Source organism: Cynoglossus semilaevis, chromosome 11 (assembly GCF_000523025.1).
Source record: "Cynoglossus semilaevis isolate Cse_v1.0 chromosome 11, Cse_v1.0, whole genome shotgun sequence".
NCBI classification, from domain to species: Eukaryota; Metazoa; Chordata; class Actinopteri; order Pleuronectiformes; family Cynoglossidae; genus Cynoglossus; species Cynoglossus semilaevis.
Genome location: NC_024317.1, coordinates 15,710,945 through 15,724,568, shown reverse-complemented (window position 1 = coordinate 15,724,568; position 13,624 = coordinate 15,710,945). Strand labels below are relative to the sequence as shown.

Here is a 13,624-nt window from a genome sequence, read left to right as displayed (position 1 = left end):
AAGATGTATAGTGTAATATTATAGTCAGGTGACACTGGTCTGAGGATTTCTTCTCCTCCCACCATGAGTCATGATTTACCTTAAAAAAAAACATCTCTATACTTGGGAGCCACGATGTCTGACAACATGGGTGCATGAGACAGAGTCATTGGCTTTCCTGTTAGGATTTAACAGCTTTATGACCAGGAGGGCAACCCTCAAATACCAGAGTGAGGAGTGCTGGACCAGTGAAGGAGGATCACACAAGCACCAAGGTGAGTTCAGCACCAGTCTTCTATAATGACTCTATAATAAGACTTTTTGTCTGTAAGCTTTTTTTGTGTAAGTTTCCATCTTACAATTAAACATTTATGGTTTAAAACATCAACACAATTCTAGTCATTTGTCATTCTAGTCATTTGTCATTTGTTTTCAGTTTTTGTGTCTAAATTCAATGAAGTCATATCCAAATTATATTTGTCTGTTGGAAGAAGTTCTAAATGTATTTAACTTTTATTTTAATTTATTATAAATCTTGTTGAAAAAACAACTAAATGGTTAAAATGTGGTCAAAAACAAAAAGTAAACTTATGTGTAAACATTATATGTTCATGTACAGTATATATGTATGTATATGTATTTTTTATGTTTTATATGCATTGTCATATACAAAAAACAAGGAAACTCTACCAGCTAGATGCGTATAAATATAAATTGCTGTCCTGTTCTTATCCAAAGATAGATATTTGTGTAAAAAACAACTAAAAAATATAATGATTTGGATTTTCTGATTTTTATAGAAAAATGACTTGTGAAAAAAATTATCCAAATAATTAGATAATTTAAAATTAGCATTTATTTTTACAGTTTATAGATATAATCAGATGATGAGAAGATGAACTTTATTGAACCAACACTGAGGAAACCGACAATTTGATAGACTTTTTCATTTGCGGCTAAAGAATGCTAAAGGCTAAATTAGGTAGATCTGTCTCCTTTGGCTCTGTTACACACTGATGTCATCAGAGTGGACGCTTCAGATGACTGCCTGCTCACTGAGCAGTAATGTCCTGCATTTAATCTTTTTTTATGATGCTCTCAGTCCTGCAGTGTAGAGCCTGTGTACTGGATTTCAGCCCCGTTACATGAAACCCATAAAGATCAACTCTCACAGCAGGGAGGCATTTAGTGTAGAGCTGTGTCAGAAGCCAAATCCACAGAACAGGGTTTTAAAGAGTCTTAAACCCAGAGGGTGTAGCTCAGTCAACAGTCAGGGCTGTTAGAATAAAAAACAACTCTGAGGTATCAAACACCGGCTGAAGAAAAATGAAGGTCCACTCGATGTATTTCTCATCTACTCCTCCTCAGACTACAGTGTTAAAGATAGAGATTTACCTCAGATGGAGCACATATTGGTGATTTACAAGTTTATTAACAGCTTTGCCATGGGATATGTAGGTTAAGGTGGAATTTGAACTATTGACCTTTCTCGTCTTCCAGTTGCCGCACGCCATACGGCGGGATGCTGTGATGGTTTTCTGCAAAGGAACACACCAGAAATATATCCCGTGTAGATAAGATACCATGGAGCAAAAGATAGATATAGATAAGTTAGATAAGACAGACACCAGTCGGAGGACAAAACCAGAAATACATACAAATGTCCATATTAAAAACATAAACAATTATCTGTGAATAATTATAATTAAACAGTTTATATTTGCATTTTATTGAGTTTTAATTGCTGCCAATTTACCTTAAACTGCAGTTGGACAAATCTTTACTGAATCAAACGAGCAATCAAAGAATCAAAAATGTTCAGAAAATCCAAACTGACTGATGGGACAGCGAACGGACAAGGTAAGTACTAATGTCCTATTTGGTTTAAAAAGTATTAATGTGCATAAAAATACATTTGTGTTTATGAAAGTGATAGTCTATGTATGTCTACATACATTTAAAGTGACATCATGTATTGAAAATGCCAGTGCAAATGCATTTCATTGAGTCCAGAGTTGTGTAGTTTTTTGGGTTTTTTTTTTTTTTTTTTACATCTTTAAATTCAGTCCTATTTCGAAGCTTCTCAAAGAGGGGTCACGGCCCCGTGCTGGAGAACAGAGATTTTATATAACGTGTATTAAAATCAGAATTACAGTTATGAGAGTCATTAAGTGGTTGCAGTTCAAGCTCTCAGGATGATAATGATTTTTATGTATTTAATGAGCCAATGGTACTTTTGTTTTTAAACTGACATTTAAGTTTTGATTACTGACAGTGGGCATCAGGAAAAAATCCCGGGTGCCTGGTGTGATGATCACACAGTTTACTGAAACACTGCCGGAGGGGAAGAGTCACCCAGACTTCACCCGCAAGCCTATTGGTTTGACTATCCAAGAGGGTAGGAATCCCGTCTGAAGAGTCATTTTGAAAATGAATTCCAAAAATTTGAAAAAATAGTAGGAACAAGAAGGACTCAGTTTACTAAAAGCATATTTAAGATAGCATATGCAAAATATGAAAAAAATCTTTTTTAAATCACTTAAACAGAATTGAACCTATAGACAATGGAAAATGCTTTCATGAAATACAATTAAAATGTAATACGTATGTATATAAAATATAATATCAAATAAATTTGATTTATTCTTTTACGTGTTCTTAATATTCATCACAGGAGATGTAACTCAGCAGTAACAGAGTACTTTCAAGTTCAAATACCATCCATATATTGCTATGCCTTTGGGCCAGAGCTTCACCTTATGGGTGACCTTTGACCTGGGCCATATACTGGACTTCAGAGCAGCGAGTGTGCTTTAAATGCTACACTTCTTCCACCTTCAGCTTCCTCCATAGGAAGACAACACTATTCATTCCAACACATCACTGCAGTAAATTACTGCAATTTAGCATCAGGCTTACCCTGAATATTACTGTGTCTGACTTTTATTGGTAGTACAATCCATCCCCAGTATATCCTGACTACATGTAATACCCTAACTCCATGATCCAGGATAGTTATCATTATGTTTGCAGTGAAATAAAAAAAAAAAAAAGTAAAATGACCTTTTATTTCTGTTTTCAGGAAAATTTGCCTTCTTCAAAGCAATTGTTACTGGAGACCCAAAGCCCACTGTAACTTGGAGCAGAAATAACGGCGATGTGTCTGATCCATCAAGATACCAGGCCAAATACGATCCCAACTCTGACGAGCACACGTTTGAGGCAAGATATTAATATTTATAATAATATCATATATTAAACATTGGATTTTAATCATTCCTTCAATTAAATTGAATTGGATTAAAGATTGATTGGATTAAAGATCATGAGCATTGCATTGATATGTATATTCTTTATAGCACATTTGGACTACCTTTATATAGACTTACTACAGGACCTGACTAAGGCCTTCTGTCTTTCAGATGCCAAATGTTATGGCAGACCAGGCTGACACCTACAGGTGTTTGGTGGTAAATGAGTTTGGACAGGCCTTAGTCACAGTGGTACTGAATGTGATTGAAGGTAAGAACCATTTAACCAATGCAGAATACATTGAGTAACCTATAACACTCTAAACTTGAATCATTCATGTTGATTCACCCTGTCTTTACTGAACTCAGTTGGTTTCAAAAAGAACAAAGCATTGCAACAAAGAAATACTGATGAGAATTTTACAACTGTCCTGAAAAGGAAAAGGTAGGTTTTTTACTACTCTATATAAACCATCTCCCACTAGACCCGCAGGTCAATTTCACTAGTTTATTTTTTATTTAACATTTTTAGTAAGATTCGACCCAAATCTGAGCAAACTGAGAGGAAAGATGGAGAAATTGATCCCAGGTTTTGGGAGCTGTTGCTGAGTGCTGACAAAAAAGACTACGAGAGAATCTGTGTGGAGTTTGGAGTCACAGATTTCCGCTGGATGCTCAAGAAGCTGAATGAGATGAAGGAAGAAAGAGAGAAAGATCAAGCTCAGGTGAATATGATGGACAAAGATTTGCAACAAATATTGGCAACCCTGCAGGGCTATTTACATTTGTATTTCTATCTCAATTAATCACGATAACCAACACACTGAGATGAATCAAATTTAAAAATTATTTGTCATTTGACAGCTCAATAGTATAAATAAGTGACAAGCAGCTCGATGGTATAAAAAGCAGTCAACTCAGATACAAAAAGCAAGTGTTACCTCATTATAAAATATATGGCTTTACATTTCAATTAACAATATGCAGTTCCATACTGCCTGCTTCATACACACACACACACACACACACACACACACAATATCTGCTAAAGCGTCACATTTGTAGTAGTTTCCCACAGTTTGCAAAAGCTGAATACAAGCCTTTATCTCAATGAAACACCCATGTGATTTATACGTGGATTTGTCTGTGGGGGTAGGTTTTATTTTTATATCAGAAATATCTAAATAATTAGTTAGTCTATTCTTTTCATTTCTGTTCTTAGTTTGTCAAAAGCCTCTCCAACCTGAGGCCAATCCAGGTCAACCCGGATGGAACTGCAACCTTCGAGATCGACATGGATCTTCTTGAACCAAGCAGCTCAATTTATCTTTTTAAGGTTCATTTGAAACAAAGGTTTTGCTGTAAATATTCTAAGTTTCAAACATGATCCTTGGACCAAACTTTACATATTTCCTGCACAGGACGGTGAAATGGTTCCTTACACAAAGGAGCTGGGAGAGGAGATGAGACACGCCCTCAGACAAGTGGGGAAAAGGTACATATTTTGTATGAGGGACCTATCAGCAGACGACGCTGGACTGTATCAGTTGGATGTGGAGGATGTGACCATGTTTTCCACTGAATTTAAAGGTAAGTTTATTTTCCCTCTACACCAGTCACAACTTTTGGAGGATGTCTTTGGCACCAGGTCACGACATCACATTTATTTTTTTAATTAACAGGTGTGAAAATGCCTGTCAAATAAAAATGTAATGCAGCTTAACACAACTATAATGATCAAATAAAGTTACCCCTAAGTTACCCCATTGAAAATGATACAGAAGTCAAGAGGTTTTTGATATACTCTTGAGCATTAGTGTCATGATTGATCGTGATTAACTGAGATCGATCAACATTTCCAAAAATAACACAAAAAAGTTACCTGACATTGAGATGGTATTTAAAGCCTGATGTGCTTTAGTGAAATGAAAACTTCTTTCCACGGTATGCGTAAATAACATGTATTTTGTATTGCATTTCATCAAATATTCAATTAAGGAATTTAGTTGAAAAGCCCAACATACAAATCATTATAGATATGGTGTATGCAGTAATGTTTACATAAACCTGTCCTGTTGTATTTTTTAGTTCCTTCGGTGGATTTTTTGGTGAAAATTAAGGAAGTTGCAGCAAAAGAAAGAGAAGACGCTGTGTTCGAGTGTGTGCTGTCAAATCCCTGCTCCAAGATCATGTGGTTTGGCAAGAATTTACCACTGGAACAGGGAGATAAATATGACATTGAGGTTTCAGAGGACAAGCTCATTCACAGACTGCTGGTGAAGGACTGTATGGTGGTCGACAAGGGAATTTACTCTGCCTGTGCAGGAATAAAATCTTGTAATGCATGGCTTGTCGTTGAAGGTAGGACATTCTCCATTATCATGAGAGGGAATTTTGTAATGTTATGATGATTGCAAATATTTCTCCCCATATTAGCGGACAAAGATGTACAAAAAGGAAAAAAGGCTGCAAGAAAAACAACAAGAGCAGGGGGAGCTGGAATGGACTTACAGAAGGTTGCTCAAGAACAACAGACAAAACTGGAGAAGGAAAGAATCGAAAGACGAGAACAAATTAAAGCTGCCAAAGAAGCAGCAGCTGCTGCTGTGACCACAGATCCATCTAAAATCCCTGCAGCTGCTGAACAAACTGAGACTCCAGCTGTAGTTTCTAATAACACACACAAAGAAAACGATCCAAGCAAGAACGTCACAGGTTAGTGGAGGCTGACTGAAAACCTACAGGTAACTCACAAATCTCTAAATCCAATCCAGTGACTGGGGGCGGTCAGTACTATTGTTTCAAATCAAATTTGGAATTTGTGTAAAGGATTAGTTTTAGTTGAGGGCAATTGATTTACCGTCCACATAATCACATGTAAGTAATGCAGTTAAGAAAATAAAATGTATTTTTGGGGGCAAATATATTTTTTATAATTTTTTATAAAGCTTCATTGTGTTAGTTTTCATCAGACAAATAAGTTAAAAAATAATGTTTTGAATTCAATGAAAACAATTAAACTTAAACTGCGCTTAAAATATATCAGATAATCACTTACTTTCTAATTTATTGATCATTTATTGTCTTTTACCACAGGTGTAATGAATGGGCATGCAGCAGTAGCAGCAGTAGCAGCAGTGGCTTCAGCTCCATCAGTTGCGAAGTCAGCAGCTGCTGGTAAGAGATTTTGAAATTTCAACCTATAACCTAATGCGACTCCAAAACTCAGGTATTTGTTACTAACTGATCATAACTAGTAGTAATAATTACGCTTTAAATAATGATTTACCATCTAAACATATAAATACTGAGATTATATACAAATACCAATTTTAATTTGATTAATCACAACGTGGCTGTAGATTTATCACAATTAATGTCAATCATGAGTAATCTGTTTTATGCATGTATAACTTTTTTTTATATGAAACTAATCCAAATGTATGTATTATTATCATGGAAATATGTTTTCTTTAAAGAGTTTAGTGGATTTTAGTCATTACTCTCATCTTGATGTGGTGTGTAAAGAGTGTAAATCAAATTGTACTTTCAGGGATGACTTTTGGTTTTGTACCTAACTGGTGCAGTTTGAAAGCTATGTTAACACATTTTAATACTTTTGATTTATCACATATTTGTTGCTAAGACTATGACAATATGATAGAAATACACAAAATCTGCAACTCTGCCTCTCCATATCATTTTTAACTGTCCAGTAAATAATATGTCCATGTTAAAGCCCTGAGTAACACTGAATAACAGAGAAAACTTTGGTGCAGATTTTTTTTTTCTTGAAAGTCTGCTGGTTGTCTACAAAGGTTGTATCATTCACGTTATTTCTTTTGGAGCAACTGTAAAAAAATACTGCAGTTCCTGTACTGAATGGGGAGTTTATTTTCAGCCTTAGGGAGGTAGTGGCTTCAATTAGATACCTGGGTAGAAAGATGGCAGTCTCCTGACATTGTGTCTGACCTTCTGTCATGGTACCTCAGGCAGGCCAGGGGCAATGTTGTCCATCATATTAGGTCAGTTCTCCAAACATGGATCTGGAAAGCTCTATAAATGAATGTCAAACCTATGGGGTCAATCCTTTCCTTTGGCCATGAGTACGCACGCTAACAGGACTCTTAAGTATCACAAAAGAACTTTACTGCGTCTGTGCAGACCAAAAATCTGCAAACCTGTCACTCAAATAAATGTTTATACTGACTTCTTTATTGACAGCTCAACAACAGGAAACAACAGCTCTAGCAAGTGAAGAGTCCAGTAGAGGTAACACACACAACTCTACTGCACACTGGAGTTAGAGACTGGTTTTATTCTAAATTTTAAATCCCATTTTAATGACTTATTTTTATTGCATTTTCTCACAAAGCTGACGGAGCCACAGGCAACAATCAACCACATGCTGTCGCAGGAGGTGGTATCACAAATATTCATCAGTGAAAATTAGTTTACTTATTACAGTTACATAACTCTAAGACAGATGGTTCTCAAACTATGGTATGTGTGCTTAATGCATAGAATGCAGACTATGGCCTTCAGATGCTCCCAACAATCCCCACATTCACACCTTAAGGTGGCCAATACAACACCCAGTTCACACCCTGACCCAGGTGAATAGAACATGCCATCAATAGATCAGGTATCAATACCTTTTTTGTTTCACTGTTACGATCCTCTACTCCAATAATCAGCCACCTCAAGGCCAATAAACAGGATTTTAAAAGAAGAAAACAATTTGCTCCTCGACCGAACTGTCAAACAACAAGGATTTAGTTAGAACTCCCAACCTTCTCAAAGGCACATCTCCTGGCTCCTTTTGACTGGAAACAACTTTTAGAAACAAGGCCTGTCTACTTGTCTACTTCAGAAATCCTTTAGATAAAATGACCCAAGAACCTTTACAGAAATTTTCAGAGATCCCATGCATTGTATGTTTCAGAACCACTGATCTAAACCAATCATTCTCAAGCATATTACTGTACATTTAAATAATGTTTTTACTGAGCTTGACATTAGCTATTGATATTGATATTCCAATAATGAATTGACCACTTTTTATCCAGAACCTGTAATCACCTGTGGACTCTCTGACATTTATGCTCTTCATGGAACGTCAGCGGAATTAACTGTGGCGATGAATGTGCCAAGTGAAGGAAACTGGTTCAAAGACGGAGAGCAGGTGACGTTTATGAAACTACTATTAAATGCTGTTGTTGACCATCATTAACACACCTCACCACCTGTAATACCCAATGTAATTATTTATTTCTTCTACCCTCAACTGCTAGTTAAACTCAACCACAGGCGTCACCATGACCAAAGAAGGAAACTGTCACAGACTGACAATTGAAAGCTGCAGAGACAATGACACAGGACTTTATCGCTTTGTCTCAGGAGAACACAGTACACAAGCAAAGCTCGTCATTGGAGGTATGGCCTATGTCCCTACCTGCAGTATTTGCAAACATTGATAAAACAATTTACACCTAAATGTCCTGGACTCAACTTTACTGTGTTTCTCAGATGTCCCTGAATTGGATGAGGATGCTTTTCATAAGTTTTCCAAACCTGTGACAGTCAGAGTTGGGCAGAACGCAGCTTTTAAGATGCCCTTTGCCCCCCAGGAATCTTTGATGGTCAGCTGGTTCAGAAATGGCACTGAGATCAAAGACGGGGGAGGGGTGAAAATTGTGAAAGAACCCAATCACAGCCGACTGATACTGAGAGACTGTCTGCGGACAGACACAGGAGATGTGAAGATCCAGCTCAAAAACCCATTTGGAGCTGTGGAGGCCACATCTCAGCTTATTGTTCTTGGTACAGAATCAAAAGTCTGATCACAATAAGTACCATTGTTGGTATATCTTAACCACATTATATTTGTCCAACAGACCGTCCAGGCCCCCCAGATGGTCCTGTGGAAGTGGTTGAGACAACCTCATCCGTTATAGAGATCAAATGGAACCATCCCAAGGACGATGGTGGTTCTGCCGTCACCAACTATGCAGTAGAGCGACAGCAAGCAGGACAGAGTCTGTGGACCAAACTTGGAGAAGTGGTGGCAGATAAGACTTCCTTTAGAGACAGAAATGTGACTCACGGAAAGAAGTACAACTATCGTATCTATGCTGAAAACCCGGAGGGCCTCAGTGATGCCCTGGAGACTCCTGACAGCATTATGGCAGGCGTAATGAGTAAGGAAAGACAAAGTCTGTTTCATGGACTCTCAGCACAATCAGATATCTGTCCCTACCTCTGGTGACTCAGAAGTCTTCAGATAACCTGTGTGATCCTGCGAATGTGTTTATCAACACAACACAGTTTTGTCTACAAGAAGGGTTCATTTCATATCACCTCAGATATTCACAGTATCCTGCAGTATTAACATGTCACATCAAGTACTTCAAATCAAATGCTTTTATTTATTTATTTAGAAACTTAGCTTTAATTGTCCTTAAAATTTGTGCATGACCCAACATGTACACTATAATATCTGCATTTTGACTGCCACAATAATAGGATTTGTTTTTGGTCATTTACACTGTTACCCCCCTTGATTTTCTCAGTACTCTCAGGTCCACCTGGTGCCCCCAAAGTGGTAAATGCCTCTAAGACGTGCATTAGTTTGACCTGGACACCCCCAGTGGACACCAGGGGACAACCAATCATTGGTTATCAAGTGGAGAAGCGGAAGAAGGACACAAACGAGTGGATCGCCCTGAATGGTGTAACTGACCCTATAGAAGGTGCGTTAGAAACAGTAGAGTACCTAAAGTTTGTATCTTCTCCACGTTTGCTAGCTGTGAAGAACATGCATTGAGCATACATCAGTGCACACAAATTAAAAAAAAAAAAAGCACAAGAATATTTGGTGAACAGTGAAGGAACCTCTTTTTTTTCAATGTTAGCTTGGATCATGCTAATCGCAAAAATTCAAAGACCAATAGTGTAGCCAACCTCAGTTAGCCAGATGATGGGCTTCAGAGCTGTTTAACTTTGTATCTATTATTTGATTCAGTCATCAAGTCGAAATTAATTTAGAAAGTGCACTTAATCGGGACAAGTGATTTACAAATTATTTAGATTATTGTATTATTTTTATTTTTAACTGTGTCTAAACTTTATCTAATTTCTGTCACTGGTTTTAGACGTGAACTGTTCAGTCCGTGATGTCACTGAGGGAGCAGAGTACGAGTTCAGGGTCGCAGCAATTAATGAATCTGGATCTGGAGATCTCAGCCCTCCGTCTGCAATGGTGTGTGCAAAGAATCCCAACAGTAAGTTATTAGATGTTCATGATTTAAACCTAAGACCTTCAGTTATATGGGTTCTGACTCTCTGGTGGCTTTGTTGTAAACTGAACCTCAGGTTTGTTGTGTTTCCTCACTAGTGAGACCTTGTTTCAAAGACCCAGAGGACTTTGTTGTCATCAGAGCAGGAAACTCTGCTCGTGTCAAAGTTTGTTATGAAGTAAGACTGGATCCAAAATTCTACTTTACATAATCAATGTCCTACTCTACATTTAATCCATCCCTGCCAGACCCTTGACTAATGAGTTATCCACTCTATAATCTGACTGAATACATCTCATTCTCTACCTTATTTGTTTGACATGGATGTCTCCAGGCTGAGCCAGCTCCTCAGATCACTTGGCTCAAGGACGACGAGCCCATTTCTCCTTGGATAAACATCATTACTATAGAGGGGATGTCTCAGCTCGTCATCCCTTCTTCAAAGCGTTCAGATTCTGGCATTTTCACTATAATTGCCAAAAACTCTGTGGGAGAATCTTCATTTGACATTGAGATCAGAGTCACAGGTGAGGACTTGTGTTTATCAAGTGCTGTGGTAATAATGCTGCATTGAGATTACTGGTCACATGACTTCATCATTAATCTCCAAAGTTTTGATGAAAGATTTTATCAGACAGAAAGAGCTATTTGCATGTACCCCATGATAATAGACATTGAATCTAATATTAGAAATACAATTATTTTCATAAACTAATATCACGCATATTACTCTGTTGCATATAGGTTAAGCATATTAGCACACACTGAATAGGTTAAGTTGGTCATAGTGGGTGGAGCTAACCATGATATTACACCATAAAGAATAGCAAAGGTGGGCATTAAACTCCCAACACATGGACTACCACTGAACAGACAGATACGTAAGTACAGTAAGGAACAAACTAAATTACCAAACTACAAACAAAGAATTTTTAGTCGTTTGGCTGGTCCTCCAACTTATATTACAAAGTGACTTCCATCTCAAAAATAAAAGCCATTTTATCAACGGCCACCACCTACACCCATGAAAACTGAAAAAAAATCTTCAAGAGGCAGATGCGATTAATACCCTGGTGTAGGTATTAGTCCAGTCTCCACATCCTTGCTAACACAATACCCTTACTTGTTTCCAGATGAACCCAAGACTCCAGGACCGGTGGAATTGGAGCAAACAGTCAATGGCAAAGTGATAATCTCCTGGGCTCCCTCTCCAGACCAGGATCTTGACGATCGTCTGTACTACACGGTGTCTCAACATGACTCCAACACCAGAGTGTGGAAGACGGTAGCCGACCGTCTCTTCACCAACACATACACAGTCAATAACATCCTCCCAGGGATAGAGTACCACTTCAGGATCTATGCTAAAAACGACATGGGTCGGTCAGACCCATCTCAGTCACCAACGTGGGGCGCCAACGGCAACAGAAGTAAGTTGTTTGGGTTTTTTTTTTATGAATATGAACACTTATAAGAATACTAAGGAGCCTAAAACCAAAATCTGACTTTTTCTGTCTCTGATTCTAAGTATTGTCAAATGGAGTCCATTCAACAGCAGTGTCCTTTGAAAGACCTCCATCTATACTGGTTCCACTGAAAGTCCACAATTCACCAGAAGGATACCAGCTTTACATGACATGTGCCGTGAGGGGGTGTCCTACACCCACTGTATCCTGGTACCTGAACGATGTCTGCATAAACTCCGACAGTAACTACTACATCACCAACTCCTTCGGCGTGTGTTCCATGTACATCCTACGGGTACGACCGGAGGACAGCGGTGAATATAAGGTGGTCGCTGTGAACTCGTTTGGACAGGCGGAATGTTCCACCAAGCTGGTTGTTAGAGGTAAGTGTTGCTTCATTTAGGACACATTACTTAGTGAAGTTTTGTCAACAGAAATTACTGTTTGTCTCTTTTATATGTCCCTTCACAGATTAGCAGGACAAGATTTTTTTCTTTTTTATTCCACTCACCACTTACTGAGAGTTATCTTGGACAGAAAGGAACCAAATGTTTCATTTTACTAAATCAATAGTGTATGACACTGTTTATTAATTAAACTGATCCTTTGCCACAATGTATCCGAAATAATATTATTTCACAACAATTTTAGTGACAAAATATGATCAATAAATGTCAAATTGCCAGTGGTGTGGTGTTGGCTTGTTTATTTGTTCTGAGGCTGAAATTGCTTTTTATACACTAACACTGAGACTAACAGACTGGCTGAGCTATCATTAAAACAACAATGTTTACAGCAACACGTCTCTGAGATCCCATGACACACTGCCCTTCATGGTCCAACATGAGGCTGTTATAAACTAAATGCATTTTATTGCTTTACTATATATATTCACCTGAAGGCTCCATAGAAAGTGGCTAAAAGAGCATCGGTGACAGCAAACCCTAAAAAAAGGTTTATGAAGTTCAGACAATAAAAAAAATAAAAAAAAGACATAATACTTAATATGTACTTCAAATAGATATTTATATTTTGAGAATGATGTATTTACTGGTGCCCTATAATAGGACTGGACAGTACTACTGGTAATGTTCGGCACGGTGGTCACTCAGTGTTTGGTGAAAGGTGAGATTTGTGTTTATTTTCCACTCATGTCGTCAGTACTTTCTTGTAGTCATGTCTATTTTATGAGGTCATGGTATCTTGTCCAACAGTTTGGATAATGGAACGCTTGCTTAACCTCTGCTGGTCCTCTGACAATGTCAGCCAGAAATCCTGCCTAGTACACCGAGTACACAACACCAGACAACACAACCCCCACGCCCCCGCTAACATCAGCAACTAGCATTCAGCAATGTTACCACTGAACACCAGGAACATGCTGCAAGAAATTCTGACGCTACCTTACAAGGCTAATTGGAACCGATGGGTGCCAAATTTGCCATATCAGAGAGAGATTGCTTTACCTCACAAAATGTCTCACATTGATGTTTGGTGACCACAGTCCATTGATCATGTTTCCAGGAAACCTTGTGAAACTGCCGCTCCTTAAATCCAACCTCCACCAGCAAGTGACAAATATCTTTGCAGCTTTGCGGCCATTAACAAATCTGGTCATATCAAATACAGC

The 13,624-nt window shown here is 38.0% G+C and overlaps 1 protein-coding gene across 1 annotated transcript; it reads left to right on the top strand.

The window, feature by feature from the left end:
• The first annotated feature begins 1,720 nt into the window (after nt 1-1,720).
• Nucleotides 1,721-12,662, top strand: igfn1.4 (immunoglobulin like and fibronectin type III domain containing 1, tandem duplicate 4). Its single transcript, XM_025060029.1, has 24 exons — nt 1,721-1,839; nt 2,255-2,377; nt 3,062-3,201; nt 3,402-3,501; nt 3,600-3,675; nt 3,763-3,955; nt 4,453-4,566; nt 4,652-4,820; nt 5,319-5,591; nt 5,667-5,945; nt 6,327-6,407; nt 7,455-7,502; nt 7,606-7,650; nt 8,300-8,415; nt 8,525-8,666; nt 8,760-9,053; nt 9,128-9,430; nt 9,803-9,982; nt 10,385-10,513; nt 10,627-10,706; nt 10,863-11,055; nt 11,662-11,958; nt 12,057-12,377; nt 12,466-12,662. Exons 1-24 carry the CDS (start codon nt 1,794-1,796, stop codon nt 12,468-12,470), a joined length of 3,747 nt encoding a protein of 1,248 aa, XP_024915797.1. The 5' UTR covers nt 1,721-1,793; the 3' UTR covers nt 12,471-12,662.
• Nucleotides 12,663-13,624: the final 962 nt, after the last annotated feature.

Bases quoted from the DNA above. Each gene is read 5' to 3' on its own strand.
- igfn1.4 (XM_025060029.1), top strand. From the start codon at position 1,794: ATGTTCAGAAAATCCAAACTGACTGATGGGACAGCGAACGGACAAG. The intron at 8,416-8,524 runs GTGACGTTTATG...CTCAACTGCTAG, and splicing joins GGTTCAAAGACGGAGAGCAG to TTAAACTCAACCACAGGCGT. The intron at 9,431-9,802 runs GTAAGGAAAGAC...TGATTTTCTCAG, and splicing joins CATTATGGCAGGCGTAATGA to TACTCTCAGGTCCACCTGGT.